We start from the raw sequence: 27,197 nt of genomic DNA on the forward strand, positions 1-27,197 counted from the left end.
TTCCGTAAATAGTCAGTTGAAATTTGAATATATTTCAAATATGCATTCAGTTCTTCCAGAAATTCAAAACCGGATATTGTTAGTCATTCGCATCTTTCCTTGTTTTCGAAATCCAAACATTTACATTTAAACCACGCAAACAATTTTTGACATATTTACTGGTTAGAACATGACTTCCACCAAAGCAAGATTGCTATCAGCAGCACTTTTCTATAATATGATAAATAAAACCATCCACAAAAACTATTATTGGACGCAAAATCCCATATTTTACATATTATATTTGATAAAATGTAAATAACTGTATGCTGTTTTGTGAAAAAGGTTTGTTGAACAATGGATCACTGTTACTTAGGCCATCTTTTATAATTTATTCCAACAACTAATAACTATGTATAGCTACAGCTTTATCAGCATAGATTTTTTTATACAACAAAGTTGATTATTAAATTAATCATATTTGTCTTATAATAGAATAAAGATAATAATTTAAAAACCATGTGTTAATGTAACAAAGACTTTTTTTTCAGAATATTTGCAATATAACTTCAACTTTTATGTTATAAACATAAATATAGATTACAGAGCACAACTAACAATATATTTTTACAATTTAGGAATTATATTAAAGTAAAGTCTTTACAATCATTAAACAATCTATAGACTTTTTAAAACTTAGATCTTTAAAGTAAATTATTAAAATAATTAAAAGTTCAAATAACAAATTTCCATATAGTTACAAATTTTACACATTAATAGTTCATTCTACCATATCAATTACTATCAGTCCTTAAGCAAGAACAATTCTTCTTAGCTACTCTGAGTTCATCAGACATCAAATTAATTTAAATTCTTAAAACTAAATATGGATTGATTAATATGTATATTATGAGTCTTAAAAAGCTGCTTGTGAAAATCTAAATACCTTGGAAACAGAAGACAGACGATTCTTGTTATTCTGGAATTTGGTTAATTTGTACTAGGATGAAATATTCGTATAAACTAACAAGCTAAACTACAAGGATTAGAAAATCTCAAACAGGATTGCTTAAAATAAAATTTTTTGGTAGTGTTTTAACTCGTTCACTTCCCGTTCTAATATCATTTCAAATACAAAACGTAAGGATTTGTGCAAAAAATAGACATACTTAAAATGAGATCTGTCTTGTTTAAAATTTTAGCCAAGTTTGGCTCGTTTTATCCGACAGAGGGGGGAGGGGCGCAAGGGTGTTTGTTTATCACTGACGGAAATTAAAAAATATATATATATATTACACGGGAAAATGCAAAATAAAACATTTTCATCAAAAGACATCAAAAACAATATTTGACCTGACAACTGATAACTTATTTTTTAATAAAAACAAATAAATTAATAAATTATTTGTCCAAAATATACTTAAGAATTCAATATTTGAATTTACTGATCACATTAAATGCAGGTTATAATTTTGATTCCAAAACCTCCTTTTATTCTTTAAATATTTTTTACAGGTACTTAATTTGTCACCATCCATATTATATGGAGAGAAGCAAAATTTTCCATTTTTGTCCTTTGCAACTTTATCATCGAGAAACCTCTACTTTATCATCGAGAGCAAGCAACACCTAATTATTCTTTTTCTTATTACATTACATTTGCTCAGTACGTTGCGCGTGCACTAAAAAGACTAGAGAAAATAGATTTCTGTTACCGCTAAATAATATTTGAATAATATAATATTATATATATATATATATATATATATATATATATATATATATATATATATATATATATATATATATAATAATATAATATTATATATATATATATATATATATATATATATATATATATATATATATATATATATATATATATATATATCCTTTAATTCTTTAAATATTTTTTATAGGTAATTTATTTGTCACCATCCGTATTATATGGAGCGATGCAAAATTTTTAATTTTTGCCCTTTGCAATTCTACTTTAATATCATCCAGAACAAGCAACACCTAATTATTATTTTTCTTATTACAGTGCATTTGCTCAGTACGTGGCTCAGTACGTTGTGCAATAAAAAGTCTAGAGAAAATAGATTTCTGTTACCGTTAAGTAATATTTGAATAATATAATATTATATATATATATATATATATATATATATATATATATATATATATATATATATATATAATAGTTCTTGTTTGCAATATTATACCTGTAAATGTGGTAGTACTTAGTCTTTTTGGTGTTATACTGTTTGGCTCGTAATAGTATGAAGTTGAAGGCACTGATTCGTCTTTTCCAAAAACATCTTAATTATCATCATCTGGTTATTTTGAAGTGCTCTGGATCTGGATAACAATCACAAAACAGGATATAAATATAATGCCATAACAACAAATTTTGTGACAATTATACACACAAAATAAAAAAAAACAATATAACCTTTCACAAAGAAAAGAATAATAATGAATAGAAGTCATCTTTTTACTCCCGGCCCTCTAGTGATTCAGACTCGAAAAGCATGGTTACTGGTCTCATTCTACATTTTGTGTTCATATATTTTTTATCAAAACACCGATCCGACTACTATACCTGATTTGGGCGAATTTGATTTTATTGGAATGTACGTATCGTATATCACACAAAAATTATAGGGCTAAAAATTCTTCCTCAGTATAAGTTTAAGAAAGTAACATATAGTCTATTGAAAGTTATTTTGTTCATACGTTGTCATAACGTCGCAATGTTGCCGCATCAACTCTGAGTTTTAGTTCAGTTTGACTTTGTCATACAACAAAATTCTATTGTATATAAAATAATTGAACAAAAATGTTATCAAATATGATTTATTTTAACATTATAGTATATCTGGGAGCTACAGTTAATTATACAGCCACAATAGTTTACAGGTTAGAGTTATAACCTCTTATCTATATTGCTTTCAAGAATTTTGGATACGTCTGACAACCGGACGACTTTGACAGACTCATACGTTTACGCGTTCGAACTAATCAAACAGCATCGTATCTCTTTTTAACTATAATAAAAAGGGAAGGAAATTATTGTCTGATTCTGAAACGAATTTACAAATTGCGACAGGCAATACATTAAAAATCTTGATGACGTATGTACTAAAAAACTTTGAACATACTATATACTTGTTTTGATTTTTATTATTATTTTAATTAGTTTTTTTTTGTTTCAGTGGATCATCGACACCATTACTACTACTACAAAGCGTCCAGAGATGATTGCCATTTTTTCAATGAGATAATTCTTGTATGAGTCAAGAATCCTATTTACTAGTTGTCTACCTTTGACAAATAATCGAACACCATTCCGACTCATTACCGCCTGATGCATCCACCCGTTCAAAGCTGTAACGTTTCCGAAGAAGCTTGGCCCAGGGCGACAATGTGCGACCCACCAAGCTCCTACCCGCCCCCCTATCCTAACTACAGCGAGGTTCTGTATGACATAATGAGCAAGATCAGGACAGAGTATCCTGGCGAAGACTTTGCGGAAACCGGTAGCCCCTACGTGTTCTGTTCGAAGCTGCCCGACCACTGGAGATCGAACAAGACCTTGCCATCGAGTTTTAGAGTGCTTGCCGCCACGGAGGTAATGGACGGTACTAAGGTGACGGTTCAAGCCGGTAATGATGAAAATTGTTGTGCGGACATGAAAAACTTCAGTGCTATTATGAAAAATGGAGAGGCTAAGTTCAACGATTTGAGATTTGTCGGACGTAGTGGGAGGGGTAAGTTTCTTTAATTTTTGCTCCTTACACATTTAATTATTTATGATTTATGATGATAGTCTGCTATGTATCATATTCTGTATTATTACTATTATATGGTATTCTAAACATACGCACTTCACTGACATTGCGTATATTTAAATGTTTGGCGAGTGCATTCGGGTACACCGACACTCTTTCAGAGTACTTTACATTGGCATTTTGGATTACAGTCGTTATGGTTTCCATGCCGATGTTGTGCATAGAGAAGTTATTATTTATTTCATTGGCGAATCTGTGAACATGCTCTGTTTGTTTGCGTGCTGTGTTTATTACGGAAAGCAGATCGATGCCCTAAAATAATAGCAGGTCAATTGAAAAGTCCTCGGCCTGGCACATAGATGGTGCTACTAGAATTAAATCCATATGTTTTTTAGTTAGCCCTAACCCTCAAAAGATGCGTGTATAAATTTGACAGTTGCCGGATCATTAGTTTGTGAATTATAGCATTTTGAGTGAAACAACTTTTGTTATTGTGGAAAAAATGGATAAAAATGGCCGTAAATTGAAATGAATGAAATAGCAGACACTCTAAATATATAAACTGAACGTGTACATCATATCACTCACGAATATTTGGGTATGAGAAAGCTCTGTGCAAAGTGGGTACCGCAAGTTCAATATTGACCAAAAAGAAGGAGTTGATGAATCGGAGCAGTGTTTGAAGATGATCAAGCGTAATAAACCCGAGTTTTTGCGTCGATATGTGACAATGGATGAAACATGGCTCCATCATTTCACTCCGAAGTCCAATCGACCGATCATTCATCGTGTGCGGTCCAGTCATCCAAGTGGACTGCACACGATGAACCCGCTCCAAAGCGTGGGAAAGCGCAACAGTCGGCTGGCAAGATTATGGAATCTGTATTTTGGGATGCGCATGGAATAATTTTTATTGACTGCCTTGAAAAAGGAAGGGACATCAACAGCGACTTTTACCTAGCGAAATCGCCGAAAACGGCCTCATTTGAAGAAAAAGAATGTGCTGTTTCATCAAGACAATGCACCGTGTCACCGGTCAGTGAAAACGATGGCAAAAATCCATGAATTGGGCTTCGAATTGCTTCCCTATCCACCGTATTCTCCAGATCTGGCCGCCAGCGACTATTTCCTATTCTCGATAGAAATTCATTCGTCGAATGAAGATGTGATCTCCGAAACTGCGGCCTATTTTGAAGCAAAGATATTACAAAAATTATATCGAAAAGTTGGCGGGTAACTACAATCAGTGTATCACCCTTGAAGGGAATTGTGTGGAATAAAAGAAACTAATTTTGCCAAAAATATGTGTTTTACTATAATAGGCCGGGGACTTTTCAATTGACCTATTATTTCTTTCTTCTTTTATTAGTTTTAACCTCTTGATGTATAGTTTCTCAAAAATATCGCATATCACAGGTAACAGACTTGTAGGACGGCACGAGGTAACGTCTTCTGATTTCTTCCCTGGTCTGTGAATCACAATGATTTTTACCACTTTTCAAGCGCTAAAAAAGTAATTTAGACCTAATTTGGTATTAAGTATAAGTGTAAACCTGAAGGACTTTTCTGAAAGTTGTTTCAGCAAGATTTTTCAGGATTAATTTAATTAGTTATTTTTCGTTTTATTTTCCTAATTAGGCCTTTCGGTTATTTTGTTACATTTTAAAATATTTTCTTGTTCTCTTGTCTTCTTGCTTGTTGTCAGGTTTTTTGTGGTTTCTTTTTTTCTGCAATTTTCTATTTAATTGTAGATGATACTAAGTTAATTTTTGATATGCTGCCCTACTAGGAGTTGCATGCCATGCCGGATCTTGTATGTGTTTTGTTATAATTATTGCTCCTCTGTTTCTATTTACATCTCAATTTTTGGGAGTATATTTAGAGACATTGAATTTCATTTAGTGATACTTTCCAGTTTTTCTCTGAATGATATTCAGTTAGTTTTCGTTTTATGTAGAGAAGTTGGTCTAACTTTGTTGATAACACGATATTAACGAGTGATTTGATAATAAATCAAAGCATCAAATCATCATTACACGTTTCAATCCACCGATCCATCAATCAAATCTGAGGATTGCTAGTTATATTTTGAGCCCTATTAATACTAAGTCTTATAAGATTTCAATTTGAAGACCTTTATAACCATGAACTTCTTCAGAATGATTTGTCATTTGGTAACTTGCATTGTCTACAGTGCGCGATAAAAGCAATAACTGCTGAAGCTTCAATCAAATGGAGTTTTTACCTAAGCCGAAGATACACTTTATTATGTTTTGACGATTCTAAATCAGTTTTATAGTTAGATGATTTGATGGAAGTTTATATTGAACTGAGAACAGATTTTTAACAAAAGTAAAATTGACTACTAACCAAAAGAGAAGTCCTCGATTACTTATAAAATAAGTTATACGTAAACTATAATATTAAATGTTGATAAAAAATCAAATAAAATAATAAAATAGTAATAAAATAAATAATACAAATTAAATTATTATTATTTTGGTGAACGTGTAATGATTCATCAGCTAAATTATTCAAAATGAAAATGACCTAAGTAGCGAATATTCAATAAACCTTTTCAAATTGTCAAAAACTGGAAAAAACATAGGCTATAAATGTTACGTACTGAGTATTGAAGGAAATATGCCATGAATGTATCAGACCATAGGGCCAAGTATGAAAGATACAACGAGATATACCAGAAGCGTATGAAAATGACATAAGTAGCGAATACTCAATAAACCTTTTCAAACTGTCAAGGACTGGAAAAAACATAGGCTATAAATATTAGGTACTGAGTATTGAAGGAAATATAACATGAATGTATCAGACCATAGGACAAAATATGAAAGGTACAACGATATAAACTAGAAGCGTATGAAAATGAGATAAGTAGCTAATATTCAATAAACCTTTTCAGTCCGTCAAAGACTGGAAAAAACATAAGCTATAAATGTTACGTACTGAAGTAATGAAGGAAATATACCATGAATGTATCAGACCATAGGACAGAGTATGAAAGGTACAACGATATATACTAGAAGTATTTCGACTGGATACATATAAATTAATTTATTAGAGATATCTCGTAATATCACTACACCTTGTTGATCAGGAAGACTTTATAGCAAGGAATATCCTGCCAATCAAGATATCTTTGTCTATATATTCCAAATAACCCAATTTTTTTATAAATGATAATATTATTTAGTTTCAAATAATCCATCCATACACCATTTAAAATTGGTTGCAGTATCAAACAGAAGGGGTGTGTTTTGAATTATAAAAAAATTTCATAAATCAAATAAATTTGAAATCTTCTGTTACAATATCTTAGAGTATGATGGTATATTAAATTTGACTTAAATTAAGAAACCAGAACAGTTACTGTTAATATTACAATCGTTACATCAAAGTGATTATAAGAAATTTCTTGATTTCTTTCTCATGTATCCCGAATATTTTTCATCCTCTGTTTACTGATTTTCCCTTAATCTTAATTTACCAGTAATGCTCGTTTAATTTAATTTATTCTTCTATTGTGATATTTGCGTAAATATGTAGAATTTAAGAATTCAGAATTGTAGAGAATAGGATAAGAAATACAGGTCACTCTAAAATTTGAAAATCCATTTCAACAATTACTTCAATATGATACTATATAGTATTTTCTTAAAATTGCACGAATACTTTTTAAAGGATTCCCAGAATATGACGCGAAATCAGTGTAGGAAAGTCGTAAAATGTGCGGGACACGCTTGAAAAATTAATTTCCATTCTCGAACATAATTTCCCGTCGAAATGACACGACACTGATTGGTCATAAAACATAAGTGGTCGAAATGACTTTTATTGCGTTTTTAATTTTGGACATGAAACGTATGGCAGGTTTATTACCGCTGTTTTTTTTGGTTTCGAATTGTTTTCACGAAACCGCGTTGAAATATTTTTGATACTAAATTAATAGTTTTATAATAGTCTCATACGTATCCGGGATCACATATATAATAAATGTTTTTATGTTTTATATCCTTATTGTTGTATTATTATAGTTTTAAAATAATAATAAATAATGATTAAGAGATAAAGAGGTGTTTAAATGTTTCTGTTTGGTTGCCTAAGTTTTTCTGAAATATTGATTATTAGGTTGATATATATCAAATAACTTAAAATAAAAGAGTGGTCATGTCTTAAATCATTAGTGTTACGTCAACACATCAATATGTGTGTTCAAGTATTAGATGCTTTTAATCAGTGAAATCTTTGTCCTATATTCTGCCACATTCATGTCATATTTCCTTCAATACTCAGTACATAAGATAAATGGTTTTGAATTTCGTCATATAAAATAACACCTGTTTCATTTAATATTATTGAATCCTTCAGTGTACATAGAGGCTAATAATGGAGGGCATAAATTATCTTTTTCGACATTCATTACTATTTCTTGAGTTGAAGCAACCTGTTTTGAGCTGAATTAGCCCCTCAAATATTCCTAGAAGGTCATGGTGATGCTACTGAGCCATATCCCAATTGTCGGTTTTTATTTCAGCTATAATTACCGTACGTTGTTGTAATTATTATGAATTTTCAATGGCAATTATTCATATATCCATTGTGCTGATTGGAGTACATGCAGTTAGAACTTATATTGTAGTGCCATCCAAATTTAATTTGGAAAATATTCCATTTTCATGGCATAAACATCAACAAGCTGGAGCAGACTCCTATACAAGCTTTAGGAAACCCTTTCCAGTCAATAAGAACTCTTAGAAGTTATTAGTGCTAGTTGTGCATCTACATTAATTCGACATGACGTAAATGAGTTTTTCAAGAGGTTAGCTGATATTTTGATTAAATATAATTTGCCACCATCCAAGATCTTGAACCTAGATGAGACAAGCCTAACCACTGTCTAAAAGTCAAAGAAAATAGTTATTCAGTACCATTTGATTAATATATATTGTCCAATATTTCTCAATGAATGTCTTTTAAAAGCGAAATAACAGTTAGAATAAAGGCTTAGTTAATTGGCGTGTCTACAATTTTCATTCTAAATATAGTTATTTACCAAGGCTTTGAAAGTATTCCAGATGTTCAGTAAAAACAATAATATAAACAATATAATCGAAGTTAAAATTAACACGCAGTTGACAATTTTACCAATAACAACTCAACAGATGCAATGCAACTAATAGAAATAATTACTCAAAAGATATATTCAGAATTCTGAAGTGCAGAAACAATTACTGCATAGAGACAAAATAAAAAACGTACTCTTTATGTGGACAACTATAAATAACTTTCTTGCGCGTTGAAAAATATTCACCTATTTCTGTTTTAAGTACATGTGCATTAAATATTTCGAGCTTATACATTATTGTCACCACACAGAAAATTCAAATATATTGTGTATCTAAACACACTTTAATAAACACAGGAAATAGACAAAATAATGTATAAAAGGATTGAACTCAAACAACGCAAAAGTACGGTGACAAAAATGACTCAACACTCACTAGAGTATTATTATTTTAACAAAAACAATAATGCGGGAGCTCCACAAAGCCAAATGGGACAACATTCTACGAACTACGAACCTATTTTCCAATAATTGAAGCTGTTTTAAAAGGAGATGGTGGCTCAAAACTTTATTAATAAATCAAATATTAGTGTATATTTCAGATTGTATGTAAATATCTTGAAAAGCCTATAAAAATTACATTGTAAAACTAATATTATACTACGTGACACAATTTTTCTAACATATGTAAGATTAAATGTTTTAATTTCCTTATTCCATTGTTAAAAATATTGTCTATTGATATGGTTGTCTAACACGCTACGTTCCTTAGTAATAGTGTGAATACTATTTACGCTTAAAGCTGTATAACTCCCAATGGCAGCCGATATTCTTCCATAGCAATTGCATATTCAGTAATGTTAAAAGAAACGTATGAAAACATGAAATTAATTTTATACTTAATCAAAATCAAAGAATACAACTAGAAAATTTGTGCTAAGTTAAAAGTGGTTGCTATATTGCTTCGACTACAGAGAGGTTTCACGAAATATTGTTGTTACTATGAAGTTAAAGTTTGGCCAAAAAGAACTGACTTTTTTGTGGTAAATCAATCATTAAATATGAATCTCTTATTCCACAAGAAAATGTTATTCTTCAGCACTTATATATAAAACTTGGTTTAGTGAAAAGCTTTGTTAAGGTCATGGATAAAAATGTTATTGATGGATTTTTGTATTTGAAAATTTTTTTCTTTAAATTAAGTGATGCTAAATGAAAAGAAGTCAATATTGTTGATTTACTAATAAGAAACCTTATAAAAAATACAATTAATTCGATGGAAATGCTGAGTTTTTAATGAATGACTTGTTATAATGTTTTTAAAAATCCGGTTAAATTTTGTGTTTAGCAGGTACAATTTGACAAAAAGCCATTTTATTTAATGTTATAGAACAAAAAAACTGTGACTTAATTGTAATAATTATTAATAAATTTTCTTCGGCTAAATATTCAACCTATATGGAATTAAAACATTTATTACAGCCTTATCATTAAGATACTTGCATTATTTATGTTGCCTCTATGATGAAGCATCATGCCATCTGTTAGAAACTCTCCAAATCATCTAATAATTAAAACATAATAGTGTTAACGATATAAAAGTGCTTTGATCCGATTCAAAAAAAAACTTCTAAAGTCCAAAACAATTATCGAAAACAATTCAACTGATATCTTCATCGACAAAAAATTAAATTAAACCTAACTGAAGGACCGTCGAAACCGCGCTCTCCAGACACGTCTTTGTACTTTTCCCACAGAAATTTTTCGATTTTCGACTTTTATCAGTGTCCGTAACGACGACCATCGGCTTTATGAATGAAATCCTTAACGCGCCGTGACGTATCACACGTCCGAATCGACCGACATTTGATTCGTGGCCGTCGTCGTGGTTGTCGTCATCACCGTCGATTCAGGTGTTATCGTTTCGTAGTCGACGTCAGAAACATCCGATTTGCAGGATATCCGCGTGCACCTGTTTAAATAATCTCGAAAGGTTAATTACAATAGGCTAGATCACTGTAATAATAACAACTAATGATAGCACAGTGTTCGAAATTCGAGCACAATGTGTTAAATTAATCATAGTTTTCTCGTAATTGAATAAAAGGCTAATTTAAAGATTATATGGTACTAAAACTTATTTTGATATTAGTTTTAATACAAGATCAGAAATGTATTTAATACATAATATTAATAAAATAATAAATGTCTGTATATTAAAACATAACGACAAGTTGAAATTGAAAAATCCCCGGCCTACCATAGTAAACACATTTTTTTGGCAATTATTTTTTATTCAACATAATTCCCTTCAAGGGTGATACACTGATTATAGCGATCCTCCAACTTTTCGATACCATTTTTGTAGTACAATTTATCATTTGCTTCAAAGTAGGCCTCAGTTTCGTCGATCACCTTTTCATTCGACGAAAATTTCTTCCCAACGAGCCTTCTTTTGAGATATGAGAACAAGAAATAATCGTTGGGGGCCAGATATGGAGAATACGATGGATGAGGAGGCAATTCGAAGGCCAATTCATCGATTTTTGCCATCGTTTTCACTAACTTGTGACACGGTGCATTGTCTTGGTGAAGCAGCATTTTCTTTTCCTTAAAATGCGGCCGTTTTTCGACGTTTTCGTCCTTCAAACGGTCCAATAACGCTATGTAATAGTCGCTGTTGATGGTCCTTCTTTTTTCAAGGTAGTCAATGAAAATTATTTCATACGCATCCCAAAATACAAACGCCATAACCCTGTCAGCTGCTGTTACGTTTGCCCACGCTTTGGAGCGGATTCATCGTATGCAGTCCACTTGGATGACTGTCGATTGGACTTCGGAGTGAAATGATGGAGCCATATTTCAGCCATTGTCACATATCGACGCAAACCCTCGGGTCTATTACGCTTGATCATCTTCAAACACTACTCCGAATCATCAACTCGTCGTTGTTTCTGGTCAGCGTCTGGTTTAGTTGATATCTTTAGAGTGTCTGCTATTTGATTGAATTTCAATTTACGGTCATTCAAAATCATATTGTGGATTTTCCACTGTCTTTTGTCCACCGCGTTCACCATCTTTGGTGCTCAGTTCACGTCTTAATATAGCATACTAATCCTTGATGGTTGAGTTTCCTGGGGTAGTATCCGTAAACTCGAGATCAAGCCAAATTTTCGCTTCAACTGTCTTTTTTCCCTTCAAAAAGCATTATTTCATCAACACGCGAAATTCCTTTTTATCAATTTTTTTTACAATAACAAAAGTTGCTTCACCCAAATTGCTATAATTCACAAACTAATGATCCGGTAGCTGTCACGCATCTTTTCAGGCTTAGGGATAACTAAAAAACATATGGATTTAATTAGTTATTAAAATATGTCTAAACTATCTCAAGAACCAGCAATCACTAACATGTTTCTAAATTGCACTTAATTAAATCTAATTTTCATTAACTTTGAATAATCAACCAAGTATTAATAAGCATAAATTATTATGCCAATGAATATTATAACAAATTGTCATAAGTAAGATTATTCTCAGAACTCTAGCAACTTCAAAGCATGGAGTATAAGTGTACATGACCTTTATTTACTTCATATTATAAACTTAAATATGGAATAATAAATGACATAGTACATGTTTGTATATTAAAACAGAGAATATTTGAATAAAACAATTTCGAAATTGATATTTGACTTTAGTATGTATATAAAAACAATAACGAATACAAATAGGTGATTTATTTTTTACAATTTCGTAATGTATATTAAAGAAATATATTTACAATCGTTAAATTAACTATCGATTTTCCAAAACTTAGGTCCATAAAGAAGTAATGAAAAAGGTTCAGAGAATAAAATGTCATATAGTCACATATCTTATTACATTAATCATTATACATCTTAATATGTAACAACGCTTTAAAATATTTACAAATGTAATGCTAATAATCCCTATTTTTTCTATATTATATTATATATTGCTCATCTTTAGTTTGTCTTCTGTCTCATGTGGGAACTAACAAGTTACCAACAAATGAAGAATTACAATTCTATGAAACTATTTTATAACTGTTAATATTCTATGCCACATTCATTTTAACTTTTGATGTACAATTAATGTATTTATTACCTTCAATATTCGGTTAGTGCTTTGTTTAGAAATACATTTACTAGTAAAATCTGAGACCAGAAGTCAATAGCACCAAAATTGACAGAAAAATCTTAACAACCTTAACAATTACCTCTAGTACAATGATATACTTTGTTCCCAGAACCTCATCAATTAATAACAGTCTTTCAGTAAGGGCATTTTTATTCCTCACATATATACATAATTAATTTATTTGTAGCGCATATTACACAAAAAAAATAGGCCTAAAAATTCTTCCTCGGCATAAGTTTAACCGTGCTAAAATTCACGCCCCCAGGTGCCCCTGTTTTCTTCAAAATGGGAGACAAAATTTTCGCTATGCCGATTAATATATAGAGATACTAGAGAGAGGTTATTAAAAATAATTTTATTTTAAATTACAAGTGGATTACAAAGAATCTACCGGAAATGAATACACCAAATTTCATAATTCGCCATGTTAAGTTAAACACCAATCAGAAGCGCTACGACCCATTGACGTCACACAACGTTTCCTTAATATCATTTCCGCATTCCAACGTTTGAATATTTTAGCGCCATTCGATTTTATTTGGATTATTTATCTTATACTTCACAGTTACAAAATTGGCTTTATTCTACCAAAGGAAAGAAAGGATTAATGAAAAATTTGAGCTAGTGTTTGTTAAGGCAAATTATCGAAATTTGCCGAGAATCGATTAAGTGATCGATTAGATAGAATGCTAGGATTTTTATACGATTGAAGTGGTTGGGTATTTCAGTCACAGTAACCAAGAAATGTGACAGAATATTGAAGAATATTTAGAAAAATAATGGGTATAAAACGTTGTAAGAAAGTTTCAAAAGAAAATGTTCAAGCAATAACTGTAAAGTGTTGTGTATTTACGTTACTTAGTAACTGTAAGAATAGTTTTTAATGTTATCGATGAAAAATTAATCTACTGAAAAATGTTTTAATGATAATTTGAAGATACAGATGCAAAAATTTTTGATAGATACTAAAATATTGATTTTACATAATTGATAGTAAATACAACAGGTACAAAAAGGTTTACATTATGTACGGTTGATGAGGGATGTTTAATTTTCTTATAGGTTTATTAGCTTTGCGAAATAAAAAAGTATGTGTGGCATTGTATTAAATTACCTTGTAATACTTAATAAAATGCACACATTTTATAATTTTGATATTAATTTTAACAATAGCCTTACAAACTTATCAGCACATGCAACTGAAATACTTCATCAACTACTACATAAAATATGTGTTTAGACGTGCTTTAACATATTAAGTGCTCCTATGAATTCTTAAACTACATCTCTGAGTAATTTCTTTTATTTAACTTCAGTGATAACATTTGGTTGAAAATTTTGTTTGCCAAAACACACATAACAAGCTGTAAAAACTCGATAAAATCATATGGTTTAATCAAACATATATCAAGTCGTGGGTTCGAATCCTGCTGGGGCATGGTCGTAAATTTATGTTCGTGATTGTTTAATATTTGTCATTGTCCTAGATAAGAGTGTAAAATCCGACAAGGAAAATAATCCCAATCATGCCAGTATCCAGGCTGGGTAAGACCGGATATCTTCCGAGATGATTTCTAAGTTGGTCACTCGCCAGCAGGTAGCCTTAATGCCGAAGGCCGTGGTTCGGAGCCCACCTTAAACAGTATGTCCAGTTCAGTTCAGTTCAGATAAACCAGCGTTGGTAAAAAGAAGACTTTTTACTATTGTGTTTTTTGTATTGTTTTACTTTATTGTGTTTTGCCGTTTCTTGAATGTTAATTTTATATGTTTTTTCAAATAGCTATTGGTTGGATTTTATGTTTAATTTATTAGCTGGTGACGTCACGTTTATTTATGACTATATTGACGCATTGAACTACAGAAGGTTATATTGAAAGATAATTATTTTTGGATATCCTGATTGTGTTTCCGTGTAGATTTTTTGCATATATTTGACAAAGTTGTCTAACTTTTTTTCTTAATGTCCAGCTCAAACATATCTCAATGCATCGTAATTCAAAGTCATCTCTAATGATAATTCCGTTTATTTAGTTTGAGTTTCCAGATACGAATTTTTTGGCCTGAAGAAAGTTATATCTGCCAATTGTATCAAAATCACCCCTTCTTAAATGACAATCCAGGTAATACTTTCCAATTATTCGAGAGCTTTTTTCAGGTTTTTCTAAAATTTATATACACTGTCTTATAAAACAGTGTGACTCTACAACTGTTTTTTAGGTCTTTGATACTAATATATAATATAATAATAATATCAAGCGATCAGATGTGCCAATGCAAGCCTATAAATTTAAAAAATAGGGGTAATCTTGTTAAAATATAAATTTATTTACTACTATATTTGGTTATTATTTTAAATTTCAGCATCCAATATGATTGAGCAATAGCGGGCTTTTATATTTATTGGTTTTTCATAGTAATGATGAATAGTTCATCCACATCCGAATATTACAGACAGCACAATCTTTACACTCAACTGCATACTATGTTTTTGGTTAGTTTTGCGGCTTTCATCTAATTCTACTTATCCAGTAGTTTGTCGTTTTCATTGCGGTCTATGGTGGTATATACACATTTCATTCATTTTCATGTAGTAACTTCTCTTATTTATTGCTTGAATATTAAATCTCAATTGGTCTAAATGCGTGAATCGTGAATGAATATATATTTCGAAGCATGACTACACCAGGCAGATCCAAGGAATTTAAAAATTCATTTGGATAGTTGGGTACACAGTCAATAGATTTCAATTAATGCAGTGTACCAATCATTTTATTCTGAATAACGACGTTAACGAATAATCTAACATCTTTGTTTCTATCAGTCAGAATTGCTCATTCGCTCACTTGTCATTTGTTTTCTATATTTTTCTCCTTGGGTGGATTAATTACAGAAATATACAGTCAGTTCAATTATCAAGAAATTGGCAAAAGCTATTTTAATATCTTTCTAGATTTAAATATGCTTTTTTTCCGTTGCTACTCTATAATGTGTAGTATGTCACTGATTTGCGGTGGAAATCAACTATCATAAAGTTATACCTAAAGTTATAAATGTGCCTGCTGTGAATTGTCAATAGCAGAAGATAGTGGAGTTCCAAACCTAATTTATTTAAAAATTGATATTAATATTTGATATTGGTATAATATTTTCCGATATTTTAATACTTATTCTGCTAATCAGGGAGAAGACGAATCCAATAAAATTCCAGCCTTTCTTAAGTTACAAATAGTATTCACAGTGTTTATAGTATGTATTGGCACATTTACATAGAATTACATGTTGTGTATATTTTTTTATTTTATTATTTTAAAATTCATAATCAAAAAACTTAGTGGTTAATATTGTATATAAATATATTTCACTATGTTTTATATACATACATATATTAAATATTTTACTATAATATGATTCGTCAGTAACAAAATTCATAATTATATTTAATTAATAAATATTCATAAATTAATATTGTACAGCCAATAGCAATAGAGCCAACTGAACTAGTTAAAGTGATTTTCGGATGCAAAAGGAATTTTGCTTGTGAAATAACTCTAAACATATAAAGCAATAAGTTCAGATTGTTATTATATTATTTTAGATTCCTTTTCATCAAGTTACTGCATGTACACACATCAAATACCGCACAGATAGACACTCAATTAAACTAATATAGATGTTGAAAATTCAACTTATTCGGCAGATTTAGGTTCCTCTGACTGCTAGTTCTCTTTAGCCAAGAAAAAACTCAATTAATTATAATTTTAGAATTTTTATATAATATATTAAATAATGTATTGCTGATAAATTCATATATTCTCGTGATATTTTGTAATAAGAAGTGGTGTTTTTACTTGAAGTTCATGTTGGGACATGTGGAGACGATTATAACGTTTCATTTCGTATTTTTGCGGTAAAATTTCGCCCGCGTCCAGTTCGTTTTGTGGTTTTAGTCGCGTGCCATGTGGCACTGTCAAGAAAACGAACCAAACTGACGAAAATTGCACCCGAAAATTATGGCAGTTCAGTTAACAAAAAAATAACTATAAAGAAAAAGATCATTGTACCATATCTAAATTGGCACATCACAAGTTAGTTATATTATTATGTGAAAATTACCGCTGAGTATTGTTGACTCTAGCACAATGATTTTTAAATACTAATATTTTATGTTTTTCGAAATTTTGGATTATAATTCATAATAGTTTTAATGAAACAACTTGATGATTCGAAACTATTGATTATATATTGCTTTCTAATTACGAAGAAATATTTTTAAGACAAACAGTGAATTTTAGAACAGTGTTTTTCTTAGATTTAAGTCATGTGCTATGTACTAAATAAATTATGTAAAAATATGATTACTAAAATATAATAAAGCTGTGATATAAATTTCGGCGATCACCCCTTCATTCAACGAAAATTTCTTCCCAGCAAGCATTCTTTTGAGACCTGAGAACAGGAAATAGTCGCTTGTGACCAGATCTGGAGAATACGGTGGATGAGGAAGCAATTCGAAGCCCAATTCATGGATTTTTGCCATCGTTTTCACTGACTTGTGACAGGGTCTATTGTCTTGGTGAAACAGTACTTCAAATGCGGCCGTTCAAACGGTCCAATAACGCTATGTAATAGTCGCCGTTGATGGTCCTTCATTTTTTAAGGTAGTCAATGAAAATTATTCCATGCGCACCCCAAACTACAGATTCCATAACCTTGCCAGCCGACTGGTCAAAAGTGAGCTCGCGCGGCACCCACATTGCACAGCTTTCTCATACGCAACTATTCGTGAATGATAGGATGTACACGTTCAGTTAATGTCTTTAGAGTGTCTGCTATTTCATTCAGTTTCAATTTACGGTCATTCAAAATCATTTTGTGGATTTTTTAAATGTTTTCGTCGGTAGCAACCTCTTTTGGGCGCCCACTGTCTACACGTTCTAGCACTTTCATTTCACTACGTCTAAACTGAGCATACCAATCCTTGATGGTTGATTTTTCTGGGGCAGTGTCCGGAAATCCGGCATAAAGTCAAGTTTTTGCTTCAACTGTATTTTTTCGCTTCAAAAAGTAATATTTTATCAACACGCAAAATTCCTTTTTATCCATTTTTTTCACAACAACAAAAGTTGCTTCACTCAAAATGCTATAATTCTCAAACTAATGATCCGACAACTCAAATTTATGCACGCCTCTTTTGAGGATTAAGGCTAACTAAAAAACATATGGATTTAATTCTAGTAGCGCCATCTATGTGTCATGGACCTGTATGCCGAGGACTTCAATTGACCTGCTAAATGCAGAGCTCAAAGTAATTATTTTCTTCATATTTTAACAGTTCATAGTATCCGAAAGCAACCTGATCTTACTAAACCCAAGCATGGTTTTGTGACCAAAGTGATTTGGCAGATAAAAATCACGATTGTTATCGCTTGGACTTTATATTAATATAAATATTATATTTCGGTTTATGTCAGGTCTCCAATAACTCTTCCAATTTCATATCATCAAATTTATTTTGGGCCTATTAGTAAACATAAAAATTGTAAAACTTAATCTAGGATGTTTCCTAAAACTACATAATTTCAAATAATTGGCCTAAAAAATAGAATATATGAAAATACCGAAGTAGAATTTCGATTAGCTTACAGTTTCCTAATTACAATGGCACAAATAGTTTTTAAAAAGTAAATAATGATAAAATATAAATATAATTGTTTACATACAAATATTTAGTTTATTATGTTTTATTTATTTTTACTTATTATTTTCTTTTATTATATTTATGAATTATGAGAAAAAGTGTTTATTTGGCTTGAAGTGATGGATTACAAGAAAAATACGTAAAAAAATATGATCAGTTTTCAAAATTTGAGGTTGTGGTACCTGGCAACGATGATCAGTCACAGTACGATTAGCCGACATTAAAAACGGCAACGCAAAAAGAACAACCTGTAAATTTCGACTTGGTTGACGACACAAAAACTCCAACCATCAAAAATTAGAATTTGGCCACCATGTTCCATACAAACGGGACGATTATTATGTTTTGCTCGACGAGAAGCAGTGCTTGAGTTGATAAAGCGCAATAACCTTGAATATCTCAAAAAGGTAAAGCCACAAATGTACCGTCTATATATCTGCTATGAACTATTGAGATTAATTAAATATATTCACTGTAAGTATCAACACAGTATTTTTTATAAATTATTGATAGTTTTCAATGTATTTTGATTATATTTGATTATATGTAATTTGATTAGCTTTTATATCAGTTATCAGATCTATTTAATATCTATTAGCAAATATTTTTAATTTGATAGATATATAATTACGGATTATATAGTAATAAAAAAATCTAAGAGCTGTTTTGGGTTTGATGACATTATCTTCTTGTTTTTAGGTATAGTGAACCCGAAAGATACCTTTTTTTCATTGGATAACATATTTCTAGAAAATTTTGGTAACTACTTTGAACGAAGTGTTACGTTAAAACAAAAGATAACAGACTTAAATAACATTGTTCTATATATTTGACATATAGTCAATTCGAAACAGTAGTGAACCCACGTGATCTGTCAAAACGTCGCAATATTGCCGTAGCAACTCTGAATTTTACAACATCTATGGCATATAAAAATTATCTTAAAAATATAATTAAAATAATGAAAGAAAAATGTTATGTATTATAATTTATTTTAAGATTATTGTACATCTAATGCATATACTATTGAAGAACTTAAAACTATAATTAATTATACAGCCACAATATATAAATTATTATTGGTTAGAGTTGTTTTATTATATTAATATTAAGCTTTTGTCCACACTAGAATGGGAAGAGTTCTAGGCGCGTTTTTTATGTAGTGGTATCCTCCAAAGGCCTACCTCACCTAATTAACAGTTGTATATCTGAGTAATGTATTTTAATTTCATTAGAGAGTATATTTATCTTTTACAATTTGTTCTTGTTTTCTTCGATGCAATGTTTCCTTGTAAAGTCATTTTGATATTACCATATTTCTCCCTAGTTTATTCTGTTACTACCTGTAGAGATATTTCTTCATACATTTAATCACTGCATTCTTCCTAATGCATTTGCTATATCTGCAAAAGGGTTAGTATTATTTCTCTCCTCATACATTTTAACCAAACGTTCATATATATTCTGAACAATAACACACATGGTCATAAAGATTTCACACTCTATAATACTATTTCCTACAGTTAAAATATATTAGTTGTATACTGACCTTTAGTTCTTTCCTCTATCATTATCCTGGCTTGGTAATTGTCAGCATTTCAAACATAAACCAACATTCATAAAGTTTTATTCAATCACTGTCACTTTTAGAGACACTAATCAAGTGTATAACTAACCTGTTTATTTCTAATCTATCAAAAATTGCTCACAATACTACCATTTATCAAGTTCTTCTTCAATGTGTCTGATCAAACTCATCTAAACCGAAGGTGTTATCTTCCACAATTCTTCTTTCAATAAATTCAGATAGTTCTGGTTTGAATTTCCTCATCGACCTGAATGTATATTGTAATGATTCTTTGCAATACCCCATTCAACTCAGTTGGATTAAATATGCAGTGATAGGAAGGGGGACGTAATACTCTGTGGCCATAACGTTCAGCAATCTGATCTATTAGCATGTATCTTTTCTCAAGTTTATTTGTAAAACAGTAAATTACATAAAATGCAATTAAATATTTCAGTTATATTTTCCAAGTAACAATTTGAAATAGTTCATTCTTTAACATGGTTAGCTTTAACTTAGATTAATTTTAAGCCATTCCTTAATTGCAACCTTTGTCGATACACTTGCTGGCATCTTCTCAACAAGTGTACTAAGATATGGTGCATTGCCCATAACAATAATTCCAATTCCTCCAAGTTCTTTTTTCTTTCAACTACTGAAAAGATAAGTTATGGGTAATTTCTCCATGGTAATCACCCTTGGACTTTTGTTGTCTTTACACTATGTTTATTATCATCTTGCCATGAGTGTCTCCATCAATGTCTCATCTAAATATATAACTTACTATAATAATTCTTCCTTGATTTTGTTGTGTGTTTTTAAAAATTGTGTTTGTTTAAAAGCTCAAATAGCTGCATATCTTTTGGCTTTTTATGGATGTTTTCCAAACTAACAATTTTCTCAAAAATAATTGTATTAAATCATATTTCGATTGAAAAAACTACTTATTGTATCTATACATTTCGTATATTTGAACGCTTTAGTTAATTTTTGGTGAATTTAAGGTTATACTGTTTTTTATTTTTTGAGGTATTTTAGTGACTGTATCCTAAAATAACGCAAAGTTTTATTTCTAATTCCGAAAATCTTGAATAATGAGCCGGTAAATTTAAATAGGTAATGTTCTTAACCTAAAGTAAACTTATTGATTGCTGCTGGAAAACTATGGTAGATGAAAAAGTTGGCCAAAGAGTATTCAATTGCTATAATTAAACAAGACATATCGAAAGTGTGAATCAACAAAGATCCATGTCCAATGAATATAGATTTGAATGGTTATCAATGATAACCCTCGTATTCTTTAAAGATTTTGAAAATGTTGAAAAGGTTGTTCAAAGGTTTTGAACAATGCATTGAATTCATAAATTAATACCATGAAATAATGCTCCAGAAATGTCATATCTATTGTTAAAACCTTTTTACATAGTTGCATCCACTACTATGTTGATAAACAGCGGAAAACCATATTTCTTTAGTGAATATCGTAACAACGTAAGATGCTTAAAGGATTAATGACGATAATAATGAAAAGACACTGGTTGAATTTGAAATTCAAGTTTCTATCATCTTTTATTGGAGCTTTGTACGTGTCAAATAATAAATTATATAAGAAATTTACATTAGTAGTTCATTAATACCATTAATAATGACGAATAATAGAATAAAATAAAATATAGAAGCTTAATAGTCAAAATATTTTTTAAGTTTTTGTCAAAGCTGTTATTTGATGTGAAATCTGATCTGATCCTTCATTCGGATTATTCACTGACGATGTATATCTGATTGAATGGTTTGATTAGAGGGTGTTACCTTCTCTTCAAACAATGTTCTCGTAGCTAATCCAATTTTCATGCCTAGTTATTAATCGTTTTGAAAATCGATTGATTTCATTTTTATTGCTTGTTTCTTCAGTGTTTTGTACATTAAATTCACGAGGTCCATTAAATTTAATTCAATCTTATGTTATGCTCTAACATCGATTTTTTGTTATCGGTTTTTACTAAATTATTGTAAAAACTGTATTTGTTTTTTCGAATTTTTGAACGATGTATCAATTTTCTTCATAGTTCTTTAGCTAACTCAATGTAGTTATAAAGGTGATATTACTTAGAGTGATAGAACTGTCATTTGGTCAAGATTATGTTGTTTTAGTATCTCGGTTCAGTAGCATTTAGAAGTTATTGTTTAAAAAGTGACGGTATAAAATCAACAAATATTTATTATAATTATCGAATTTGGTATGTCAGCAATCATCAAGAATCATGATATGGTTCTCTAAGAATGTTCTAGTCATATCATTTTTTGCGACAACTTCATAATATGTGCTTTTTTTCAATAAAGTTCTTAACAATTTCTTTGAGAGATTGAGTTAGCTTTTCACTCAAACAGGAAATTCAATAAGTCTTCGGACTTTTTTGTTCCTATAGACCATTCATTACTACTACCGTCATTGTTAAATCAAAACCGACAAGTGGAATATGACGGAGCAGCGTTACCAAACTGATCAGAATCAGACCAATAACATTAAATAGAAAACTATTATTTCATAGAGAGATGTGTCAAAACCATCGAATATTACCATTAAGTTATTTTACACTGTTTAAAGTTTGTTTACATTGATATTGCCCACTTTTACCAATAGATATCGTTGACTCAAATATAGCAAATACCTAATATTTGACAGGCTTGTTAAATACATCTCATGCTGATGATTTATATACGAATAAACAAGGGAAAAATTACTAAACATTTTTCAACCTTTTTAAGTAGTTAAAAATTTATTTCAATAATAATAGGAACAGGTAAAATGAAAAGTCCACAACCTGACAAATATATGGCGCTACTAGAATTAAATCCATATGTTTTTAGTTAGCCCTAGCACCCAAAGGATGGTTGTAAAATTTGACAGCTGTCGGATCATTAGTTTGTGAATTATAGCATTCTGAGTGAAGCAACATTTGTTATTGTAAAAGAACGGATAAAAATGTTGATAAAATATTGCTTTTTGAAGGAAAAATATACAGTTCAAGCAAAAACTTGGCTCGGTGTCGAGTTTTCGGATACTGCCCCAGGAAAATCAACCATCAACGATTGGTATGCTAAGTTTAGACATGTTGAAATGAGCACCGAAGACGGTGAACGCAGTGGACGCCCAAAAGAGGTTGTTACCGACGAAAATATTTAAATAATGATTTTGTATGATCGTAAATTGAAATTGAATGAAATAGCAGACACTCTAAAGACATCAACTGAACGTGTACATCATATCATTCACGAATATTTGGGTATGAGAAGGTTCTATGCACAGTGGGTGCCGTGCGAGCTCATTTTTGACAAAAAACAACAACGAGTTGATGATTCGGAGCAGTATTTGAAGATGATCAAGCGTAATAAACCCGATTTTTTGCATCGATATGTGACAATGGATGAAACATGGCTCCATCATTTCACTCCAAAGTCCAATTGACAGTCATCCGAGTTGACTGCTCACGATGAACCCGCTCCAAAGCGTGGGAATACACAACAGTCGGCTGGCAAGGTTATGGCGTCTGAATTTTGGGATGCGCATGGAATAATTTTCAATGACTACTTTGAAAAAGGAAGAACCATCAACAGCGACTATTACATAGCGTTATTGGACCATTTGAAGGACGAAATGGCTTGTCACAAGTCAGTGAAAAATATGGCAAAAATCCATGAATTGGACTTCAAATTCCTTCCTCATCCACCGTATTCGCTAGATATGCCCCCAGCGACTATTTACTGTTCTCAGATCTCAATCACAAAGGTAAATAGGCCTCAGTTTCGGCGATCACCTGATCTATTTAGGAGCAGAGGACAAATCGTATTACAATAATTGTATAATCAGTGTGTCACCCTTGAAGGGTGATGTTGAATAAAATAAATAAATTTTGGCAAAAAATGGTGTTTTGCCATGGTAGACCGGGGACTTTTCAATTGACCTGTTAAAAGGTTTTTTAAGTGATTATATTATTTGAGGGTTTTAATATTTATTTACCATTTCTTAGGCAACACTTCACTGCTACATTAACACCTAGTTTCTATAAAAGTGAAATAAAGTTATTTTAAATTAATAAACATTTACCACACTTTTCGCTTGTTACTTTTTAAATTTTGGACAATGCTGAGGAGTCTGCTAGTCAACAAATGTCATGTAAACGCCCAATAATTCCTAAAAATATTAAATTTAGGAATATGGTTCTCCAATAATTCCCTCTAATTTGACAAATAAGTTTATATGATATTACCATGATTTGATAGCAATACAATGAAAAATAAATCATAAATTTTGTAGAGCAACTAAGAAATAAGCTTCAACTGATTAAATATACAGCAAAAACAGTAATATCGTGATTTAAAGACTAAAAAAGCCGATATTGATGGAGACGATTTTGTGCCTAACACTATCTCTAGATAAACAACGTTATTTTTGTGTAATAATGATTAATGAATGGACATTTGATAATTCCAGGCATTCTTTATCGGTTTGTAATAAAGAAGCCTTATCTAAAGAGCAGAACACATGGTTTATTTAAATCGGATTTTCCAGATTAGTTATGCATGCAATATAAAAGCTAACAATTATATTTTTAAATATTATCAGTACAAAAAAGAAATAAGTCGATATTGGAAATACCGAAGCGAATGTTAGTAAAAATCGCCTTCGATTTCAAGAACTGTTACCGTTGGAATCGGATTTTCCGAAAATACGAATAAATTACGGCCAGGAATCGAGAGAAAAAAACGGATCGTAAACGCGAGTCTTGTTAATCGTTCGACTAGATGATAATTAATTAAAAATATGGGGAAAAAATACGTAATTACTCCCGATGACTGTTGATATTTTCGTTACAAACACGGTTCTTGGCAAACCAAAAAGTTAATGAAAGGTACTTGTTATGACTGAGACAGCTTTTTTACGGCTTGGGTTAAAGTTAGTTTCGAGTCATGGTCGTTTACTGAAGATCCGTACTGGTTGGTTCTCACCAGAGACTGACACCACCCTTCTTTTTTTTCGTTTTGCGCATATCCGTTTAAATGTCGAACATCATTCATCAGGTTCATAGCTACTGGTTAATCGCTCATTATATGAAAATAATTAAAGAATTCTAATTTTATGCTTCAATACATCGACTATATGAGTTTTTATTAATGTCCTTTATACATCATGTATTTAATATCATTTGCGAAAGAGTTTGTACATTTGTTGATACTATAGCTTGATAAACAAACTATAGTCTACTCAATAAAACAGTGGGCTCACGGTTTAGTTCACTCTGATTTTGACATATAACAAAATTCTAATCTAAATAAAATAATGAAACAAGAGTAATGTCATCAAATATAATTTATTTTAATATTACAGTACATCTAATGCACATATTAATGAAGAACTTAAACTACAGTTAATTATAAACCAGCTATAGTTTGTAGGTTAGGGTTGTGTTTTAGTATATTTACATTTACTCGTAAAACCTTTTTTTCCACCCTCTTTTCCTCACCGCCTATGAGGTTTGCTTTTTTTATATTGGCATCTCCTGGAATCGTAATTCTCTTAATTAACAATTGCATATCCAAGTAATAAGCATATTTACATATACGTTCCATTCGTTGCAGCTATTGTTTAAGTGTCAATTTTCTGTTCCCTACCTGTTCAACTCTTCCTTTCTTGTTGTTTTAGTATCTCGGTTCAGTATTATTGAGAAATTATTATTGAAAAATTGATGGCATAAAATCAACAAATATTTTTAAGTAGAATTATCGAATTTGGTATATCAGCAATTATCAAGAAGCATGATATGGTTCAGTAGTCATATTCTTTTAAGTATTTAAAAACAAAATCCACACATAAATTGTTTTATTTCAAGATTGATTTATGTGAGTTTTAATTTAACTCATAGTTTTGTATAATCATAATTATAAAATACAAAATAACTTTCAAACACAGCAACATTTTCATTCTTTGCATAGTTTCAAATTAAGTGTTTGTGTGTATTTCTTACGCTTTTTCACTTTAAAAAGGAATTTATGAAGAAAAATTTGGTATAATGTAAATATTATCAAAAATATTTTTTATAATTTTTTTGCAATATCTTCCCATTTTTCTGCCAACAAGCTATACCGTGCTCATGGTCTTTTACTGAAGATCGGTACTGGTTGGTCCTCACCACAGATTGACACCACCCTTCTTTTTTTTGCTTTGCGTATATCGATTTAAACGTCGAACATCATCCATCAGGCTCATAATTACTGGTTAATTGCTCATTAAATGAAAATAATTAATAAGTTCTAATTTTATGCTTTAATACAACTACTATATGAGTTTTTATTAATGTCCTTTTTACATCATGCATTCAATATCATTTTCGAAAGAGTTTGTACATTTGTTGTTACTATAGCCTGATAAAATATCTATAGTCTACTCATTAAAACATTGGGCTCATGGTTTAGTTCATTTTAACTTTGACATATAACAAAATTCTAATATAAATAAAATAATGAAACAAAAGTAAGGTCATCAAATATAATTTATTTTAATATTATAATACATCTAATGCATATATTAATGAAGGACTTAAGTTACAGTTAATTATAAAGCAGCTATAATTTGTAGGTTAGGGTTGTGTTTTAATATATACACATTTAACTCTTTTCATCACCGCCTATGGGAATTGCTTTTTTTGTACTGGCATCCCCTGGAGTCGTAATTCTCCTATTTAACAATTGTATATACAAGCATTATATTTTACTTTATTTAGAGAGCATATTTGCATATACGTTTAATTCTTGTTTCTTTCGTTGCAGCGTTTCTTTAAATGTCAATTTCTTTTTCGGTTCCCAAATATACAACTCTTCTTTGATAAAACTAGATTTAATCTCAATCTATAATCC

General features: G+C 30.6%; 1 protein-coding gene across 3 annotated transcripts in view; it reads left to right on the forward strand.

Moving 5' to 3' along the window:
- The window catches only part of LOC143195665 (runt-related transcription factor 2), a 207,591-nt gene that overhangs the window by 21,087 nt on the left and 159,307 nt on the right, over nucleotides 1-27,197 (forward strand). For all 3 annotated transcript variants that reach the window (XM_076403042.1, XM_076403063.1, XM_076403052.1), the window contains exon 2: nucleotides 3,198-3,752. In XM_076403042.1, coding sequence (XP_076259157.1) covers nucleotides 3,350-3,752 — 403 coding nt within the window. In that variant the 5' untranslated portion in view covers nucleotides 3,198-3,349. The remainder of the gene's footprint in view (nucleotides 1-3,197; nucleotides 3,753-27,197) is intronic.

This window comes from Rhynchophorus ferrugineus, unplaced genomic scaffold (genome assembly GCF_030347505.1).
Source record: "Rhynchophorus ferrugineus isolate W39M unplaced genomic scaffold, kcgeb_rfMv2 rfM1, whole genome shotgun sequence".
Classification (NCBI taxonomy): Eukaryota; Metazoa; Arthropoda; class Insecta; order Coleoptera; family Curculionidae; genus Rhynchophorus; species Rhynchophorus ferrugineus.